General features: G+C 45.0%; 1 protein-coding gene across 2 annotated transcripts in view; it reads left to right on the top strand.

Annotated features, from left to right (window-relative positions):
- The window catches only part of LOC144762034 (stewaprin-a-like), a 50623-nt gene extending 48590 nt beyond the window's left edge, over positions 1-2033 (top strand). Inside the window, exon 4 of one of the 2 annotated variants that reach the window (XM_078647192.1) lies at positions 1562-2033. In XM_078647192.1, coding sequence (XP_078503318.1) covers positions 1562-1585 — 24 coding nt within the window. In that variant the 3' untranslated portion in view covers positions 1586-2033. The remainder of the gene's footprint in view (positions 1-1561) is intronic. The other variant, XM_078647193.1, reaches the window with a different exon arrangement.
- The last annotated feature ends 6062 nt before the right edge of the window (positions 2034-8095 follow it).

The following is an 8095-nucleotide window of genomic DNA, read 5'->3' on the forward strand; positions in this document are numbered from 1 at the left end:
AAAAAGAGGTGCTGTCATCGACAACTGTGCCACCACGTTTGCCTCATTGTATTTCATTCCTTTGCACACTGCCTTACACAGAATTAATTACTAGATTTGTATTGCTCAAATTTCTCAAATAAAATTCAGCTTTTTGCTGATGATTCACACTTTAAGTGAGTCTCATAAGGCATTTCAATTTTTCTTTCCTAATCTGGCACAATTTGACATTCCTAGACACTCTTCTTCACCACAGCGCTCCATAGGTTTCTTCTCGCCTTGTCTCATTCACTGTCCTTCTGTCCTGTCAATAATCGCAATGTATTGATTACTGTTTCACCTTTCTCCCAAACATCTTCCTCTCTAATGTAAATCTTCCATAAATTCACCCCTTTCTCACTTCCCTTGGAGAGAAGCCCCCAGACCAGACTTTTGTTTTCTCCCATCTTCATTTGCCCTCATGCCTCCCGATAGGTTTGACTCCAAGTGACTCTCAGTGCTGCATCAGTGTTTCCAGTGGAGTCTTCTCTGATCACCTCCTCTCTCTATACAAGCGGTCTTTATTTTTGTGATTGAATTCAGAGACATCCATGGTCAGGCCCTGCTACGGCACCTGTCATTAGGCAACCTCTTGCATGATCCCCTGTATAGCAACTATCTTTAGAGTCCCTTGTGTTCCCTATACTGTCCTTCAATTCCCCCTTCCAAATGCAATGTATAACCCCATGCTAAGTGCTGCTTTCACTACTTTGTCCCTCAATGTTCATATGCCACAACAGACTCTTACTTCTTTTCATTTTGCACCATTTGTAAACTTTCATGTAAGTCTTACACCTAATGTGATATTCCCAAACACTCTTCATGGAATCACTGGTCTGTAAATAATGGACCCTATTCAGAAAAAAGACGTAAAAGAATGGGTAGAGATTGATCTTTCTGCTTGAATATATTAGACTTGTTGTTCAATTCACAAACATTACATGCACCACACTAGGAAAGCTGTGCCCAGAATGTCAGGCAACATCACTTATAGGCTTCTATGTCCTCAGAAAGGAATTCTCCATTTTATAACATTCTGCATACAGGGTAAGTGTCCGCTGTTCCATCACACACTTTTGCCTGTGAAGAAATCCCATCCCCTTCACCTGCACCAAGTTTGAGGATGATCCATCCCCCTTCCCATCACAGATTGGGACTTAAATTAGACTTTACTGGAATACATTTCTGACCACTTCCAAGGTGGGAATAGGTCAGATGATAGTCAGAATGATCACAAATGTACCTGTTTGTGGATGTTTCTAAACTTGTAACGAGGACTTGAGTTGCCCTCTTTCACCTCTAAGTTTAATTAGGCAAATTACTTAATACAGCCCTAAATAATCTTTCACCAATAACAAACTGTTGCATGCTGTTCTTATTATACAAAGATTGAGTCTCTTTTCATGAAGCCTGCCTCCAGTGTTTTGTTCATCCCAACACGTGTCTGTGTATGAAGAGCTTTACACTGGGACCCTACTGAGATTTGTATTGTCAGTGCACATATAGTGTCTAACTCACTGTGTTCTTCAATATTTCCTCATAGCAGCCTGAATCCAGTGTCCCATGAAGCTCCTGCTTTTCTCTTGGCATCAGAAGGATTGTGGACCCTCCCTCCTGCTCCACCACTGCAACAAGAGTCTCCTTCCTTAGTTTGTAGCAATGGCTCTCTTGGGATATTGAGGCTGGCTCTGTTTTACTCTCCGCTTGCACTGCTGCATACATTGACATTCTGTAGGGATAATGATTAATTTAATATCAAATATTAATCATTGGTTCACTGTATCAAACATATAGCAAACCATCAGTGACAATTATTGTCTTATGCAAACATTCACTTGTGTTGAAATGTCATAAAATATTATACATTGTTATTCTTTAACATCAGGAACGTTTTTCTTTCTAGTGACTCCTCCATCTACTACAGTGTCTTTTTTCTCTCTAAATGTATTACTTAGTGTCGAAGCCATGCCTTCGTGGTGGTTTTCACAATGTGATATAAAAGGATGAATATTGTAATGCATCATAAATAAAGTTCTTAAAAGATTACAACTCGTTTGGATTTATTTCATGAAATCCATTGCACTTTGAATCACAGTCAATTTCATCATCCTTTGATTAAGTAAAATACTATGTTTACATGTACTGTATGCACTGTAATGTATAATAACCTTGGGCCATTTGTTGTTAAGATTTTTCACTTCCCAAAGCCTGCGCTGTGTTAACTAGCAGGCTCTATGAATAGAAAGCCCAGATTGTAATGTACTAAAGGTTTTGGCACTAGGCAGCACAGCAAGTATCTTTGCTGTGCTTCCCTGTGTCAAAATGAAAGAGCAGAAATGCACTGTTTCTATGATATATGGCCATTCCTGTGCCTTTAAGCCATAACTGGTGCATAATTTGGTGCCAGCGCCAATGCAGGCATCCTTGCACCATAGTGGAAACGTATCTGTGTTGTTGTCAGGATTGCTTTTGTGTAGGAAAGGACACCTTCCTGCGCAAAAACAATCCATGGAGGTGTTTTCCTCATTCTATTTGTGCTGCAGAATGCTGTTGCCTGGAGAGGCCCACCAGACTGATCTAACTGGGGGCCTGCATCACCAGCCTTGGTCGTTGTGCTGTGATCCATGGGCAAGATTGCTGCTTGCGGCAGGATCAATTGGGGCTTCAATAGAAATAAATATAACTTCCCTATTTAAGAAATGCCCACAGGAGTGGATGGACCCTGGGAAGATTGTTGTTATTGACCCAGGGCATTGATGGGTGGATGCCGCACACAATTACGTAGGGGCTGCTGTGGTGCCTCTACCCCCTTGGACAATGAGGCAGTGATGCGGTCGCGGAGTGAAATCTGAGGGGCGCAACGGAGGAGCTTGGGGAGTAACTTCCCCGTGTTTTGCGCAGTGAGGGCCCTCCCTCTTGAGGAATGCGTGACAAATGCGGATGTGGTCTGCACCTGTTTGGACTACTAAAAGCCACTGTGTTGACTCTGAAAGCCTACACACGGAGATTGGAACTGCATGCCGAAGATGCAGAAGGTAGATCCCAGAAATGCAATCTGCACTTCATGGGGTTTCCTGAGGAGGTGGAGGGATCCAGTCCTGAGTTGTTCCTAGAAAAGTGGATCCATGAACAGCTTCCATACATTGGCTTGTCCTCCATTGTTCTTGCTGGTGCACTCCCCTCGCACTGTGGCCACCCCTTAAGCCATCATAGCCAAGATACTGAATTACAGACATCAGGACGCTATATTGCGGGGTGATCCCACCTTCAAAAATCACATAATACATGAAATGAAATGAAATACCAGCATTTGTAAAGCGCACAGCTACCTCCGAAGTGGTGTCCCAGAGCTGGGGTCCGCCGGGGAGATTAAGCGAGCTATTGCCCAGAGTCACATGGTGCCTGGCTAACCTGCCGCCGGCACCAGGGGATCGAAAAGTAAACCCCGTGGTCCGAAGTCAGGCACCATGGCCGCTGCGCCACACCTCTTCCATATATATTTTCTGACTACACCAGGTCTGTGCAACATTCACTGGGGTCAAGCAGAAGCTACGGGCCATGGGACTGCAGTATTTGCTTTTATATATGGTCTTGTTCCCAGCTAAATTGAGAGTTGTCCATGGAGGTCGCACACATATTTTTACATCCCTGGTGCTGTGTGGGACTGGTTGGATGTACGTGGAGATGAGTGGATTGCGTGGGATGATGGCACGAAACAGTGGGAGGAACGGGGAACACCCGAAGAACCCTGGCAAAAATCAGGAGGCACAGAGGATGGAGGAGACACCTGAGTCTGGGTCATGTGTGGTGGTCTGTAGGGATGGAAATTTGAACATTAAATAGCAAAGACAAGAGCACTAACAGGCCAGCGCCCTGATGATTTCAGTGCACACAAACAAAAACGTCTCCAAAAAACTTGTTATATAACAAAGACAATATGTTCTAATATGCCATGAATCAGACCAGTAATTTATATAGTTTATTCATCTTAGATACAAAAATATGTTTATATGAGCCCTTTTAAAAAAAAAAACAAGTGTCATAGCACATATGGTTATATAGTAAAATATACATGATTCGTGAGCACCCACATCAAGGAGCAAACAGTGCATATATTAAACTTAATACAGTACAGAGACACTTAACATATAACCAATAACAATACAGTGATAATAAAAACAACATACACCAAGAAACTATATATCACAAAAAGTCACATACAAACATCAGAGAACAAGGCAAATCAAAAAAGATAAACACTGTTGCTCATTATGCTAATTATTCTAGTGTAATTATTGTCAGAAATGCGCTGACGGGTGTTTCGGAAGTTAACAATAGATGTGATCAACCTTCATCAGGACGCTGACTGTGCAGATTGATTCTGTGGCAGAACGCCATCCAATGCAAGTTAAGATCAATAGAACTGTGCACCAGGCAGGGGGCTCACAATCTTCACCACTACCGCACAAAACCAATAGACCTGGATTTCAGAGATTTCTAACTACCTGTTTTATGTCATGTTCATTACTATATTGGCCACTCCTGACGGGAAATGACCTTTACAATGCAGTCGTTAAGCCGGGAGTCATTTACATCGCGGTCAATACAATGCAAGTCGTTGCAACGACTTGTGCTGGATGGCGCTCCACACAAAGGAATAGTATAATTTACTATTCCAACACCTTCCCTACTGCTACACACACTGGAGTTGAAATAGTAAATCATAGAATTCCTAGAGCCCAGCGCCTCTATCGCAAGTCGATTTAATGACTTGCGTTGTAATAACCGCAATGTAATGTACCAAGTTCTAAAAGATTGCGTAGTAGTGTCACTTATCCCTCCTGACTGTGACTCTCTGTGATTCTTGTTTTGGGGAACTAAGGATGTGTTTTGCAATTACATTTCTATGAAAAATAAATACATAAATATGTTTCATGAAAGGAAAAAGAAAAGGAAGGCAGCACTCGCCCATCTAGAATCAAACTGATGACAATAGCAATATTTTGTGAAATTGCATGTCTGGTTTCCGAGCAAATCTGAACAACCGTAGGAAAATGAAATGTGCGTAAAACTTTTCACACATCAGGTGTGACCGACAAACTGCTTCATCTACTCTGCTTATTGACTATATGATGTTTCAGCTGCTCTGCCTGGCATTTATATTCACCTATATCAGTAATTGTCTAAGCAATATGTTCTGGGGCAATGGAAAAATCAAAGCAAAAGTTCATTAATGTCACCTATTTTCAAGACTCCTCCCTACATCGTGAACAATTATGAAACAGTGTCTTTCGGTCTGCATTTTGGCTCATACTGGGCAGTATCAGAGTCTGTCTTGTATTACAGGCTGCAGGTCTTAACCTCTCTGAGTCATGGACGCCGAGAGTTGTGCTTGCTTGAAGTCAAAGGGCGTACGCAGGAGGTTATGGGTCACATGATGTTTTCGTCCTGCAGCAGCTGTAGATAAGTCCACTGTGTTCCAGCTTCAACAAATACAAGAAAAAGCTCACTGATTATCAGGAGCACCCATGAATGCGTAGTGATGGCCAAACTAGGTAAACAATGAGTGAAGCCACTTGGGAGGGAACCAAGCACATAAAGGCAGGATTATTACAATGAATGCACCAATAACAAGCAAATATTTTGGACTGCCACAGGAAGTAGCCAATGGCAATCGGTGGGTTTGCCCAGAGCCCGGAGAAGAGGATACAACAGATTGATTGAGGCTTGACCAAAAAAAGGAGGGGCTGATGATATTCCTTAATGCATTCTTCAACGCTAGGGGATCTCCATTTGGCTGGCATCCGGTTGCCTGTTACTACAACTGGGTCATTTGGCTTATGTCGAGGGGAGATATGTACTGGTATAAGCTCCCTGTCCAAGCTTGCTTTTACCTGCCGTGTCAGACTTCTGAGGATACCAGAGGGATTCTGCTGCCGTGTTTGACTTTGTGGAAACCAGAGGGTTTTGCTGGAACTGCTGTATCTGTTCACGGCTCCAGGTCCGCGGGTGCCGTTCACGGGGCTTGGTTTTGGAATCTACATACACCGAGGGACTGCGAGGACCAGCAGGCTATTTCAGCCTCACCTGCAGCCTCTTCCCTCAGTGGTCACTCCCCTGCCTGCCTCCTTATTACTTTTCACGGCCCCCGCTCCGCGGGAGCCGCTCACTGTCCAAGCTTGCTTTTACCTGCCGTGTCGGACTTCTGAGGATACCAGAGGGATTCTGCTGCCGTGTTTGACTTTGTGGAAACCAGAGGGTTTTGATGGAACTGCTGAATCTGTTCACGGCTCCCGCTCCGCAGGTGCCGTTCACGGGGCTTGGTTTTGGATTCTACATACACCGAGAGACTGCGAGGACCAGCAGGCTATTCCAGCCACACCTGCAGCCTCTTCCCTCGGTGGTCACGCCCCTGCCTGCCTCCTTATTAGTTTTCGCGGCCCCCGCTCCGCGGGAACCGCTCACTGTCCAAGCTTGCTTTTACCTGCCATGTCGGACTTCTGAGGATACCAGAGGGATTCTGCTGCCGTGTTTGACTTTGTGGAAACCAGAGGGTTTTGCTGGAACTGCTGAATCTGTTCACGGCTCCCGCTCCGCGGGTGCCGTTCACGGGGCTTGGTTTTGGAATCTACATACCCCGAGGGACTGCGAGGACCAGCAGGCTATTCCAGCCACACCTGCAGCCTCTTCCCTCGGTGGTCACGCCCCCCGGTTGGAACACTAAAAATCGCCTCAATTTTCCCGCGACGCTGGACGCGCACGGGACCTGCCGGGCTAAGCCCGGGCAAAGGGCGGGCCATCTGTGGCCATCCCGGGCCAGAGGAGGCCAGGCCGGGCTATCCCCCTAAAATTTTGCTACCAAGGGTTGTGGCCTAGCTTATTTGTGCTACCATTAATTTGTATTCCTCATGTGACGTTTGTGTGTGGAGAGCAACGGTTTATTGTCTCCTTTACGCAACTACTTGGTGAGCGTGTACTTTTCTCTTGCATATATTCCCTGTTATTCCAGTTAGTCTATTTGTGCCTTGAGACAGAATCCTTACAATGTCTAATATTGGGAAGGGGAAAAAAGTGCTATTACAAACACTGGTGGGTCCATTACTAGAACCATGGATGAGTTTATTACTAGGGCTGCTGTTGCGTTGGATCGAGAGATAGCCCTCACTGAGAAACGGTTGTCTACCGATCCCTTCCATCTTAAACGCTCCTCGCTAGGCACCATTAGGGATACAGCCAGCCCTGTGCAGAATCTTGTCTCTCTAACCTCGCCAGGTAATCCGGGGGTAACTGGTCGGGGTGAGGGGGACTCTAATTGATCAGGTGCTTGCACCTCGGTGGCACTTTCTATCATGAGTTCCCTATCGGAGGTTAGCCCCCCAAAAAAATTAATTAATACACAAATTCCACTTACTAAACGGGGGAAAAGGAAGCGTGGGGGGGTCCACAAAAGGGCAGATGTCCTAAAGTTACAAAAACATCAAATAGTAAAGGGCCTTTCGCCCCTCTCCTCAAGCCTAGTTCAGATAAAACGACAACCATTCACGACGGCCTTGGGGAGCATCCCCCTGACTTGTCTTCACGTCTGTCCTTCCTTGCACAGCTTCCTGACAATATTTTTGATATAGATAGAGCACTTGATGAAATCGCTGAAGCTCCCCTTGTTTGAAAGAATCAAGTTAGTACTTGAAAAACTGGGGGAACTGGAAAATACTGTTTTCGGTGTTTTCCAAGGCTCCTCAAAGTTGTTTATTGGTTCCTAACTGCTTGGATAAGGGAGGATCTGAGTTAGTTTCGGGAGGTACTATCACACCATGCCCTATCACCATTCCTCACATTGCCCCCCCCCATCCAAAATGAAGAGGTTGGAAGATGTAAGGAGAGGCCAATTATGATAAGCCCCCCATCTGTACAGGTGTGTTTGGGCGGGAAGGGGTTGGAAAAAACTATAGTGGAGGGCAAGGTTCCCTCTCCAGATAAGACGGACCTGGGGTCCAAAGGAAGAATGAAAAAGCATCCTTGTATTGACCTTCCACCTGATTCAGCGCTTTACACTGTAATCTTGTCAGGGGTACCTGAG

Source organism: Lissotriton helveticus, chromosome 6 (assembly GCF_964261635.1).
Source record: "Lissotriton helveticus chromosome 6, aLisHel1.1, whole genome shotgun sequence".
In the NCBI taxonomy this organism is placed as follows: domain Eukaryota; kingdom Metazoa; phylum Chordata; class Amphibia; order Caudata; family Salamandridae; genus Lissotriton; species Lissotriton helveticus.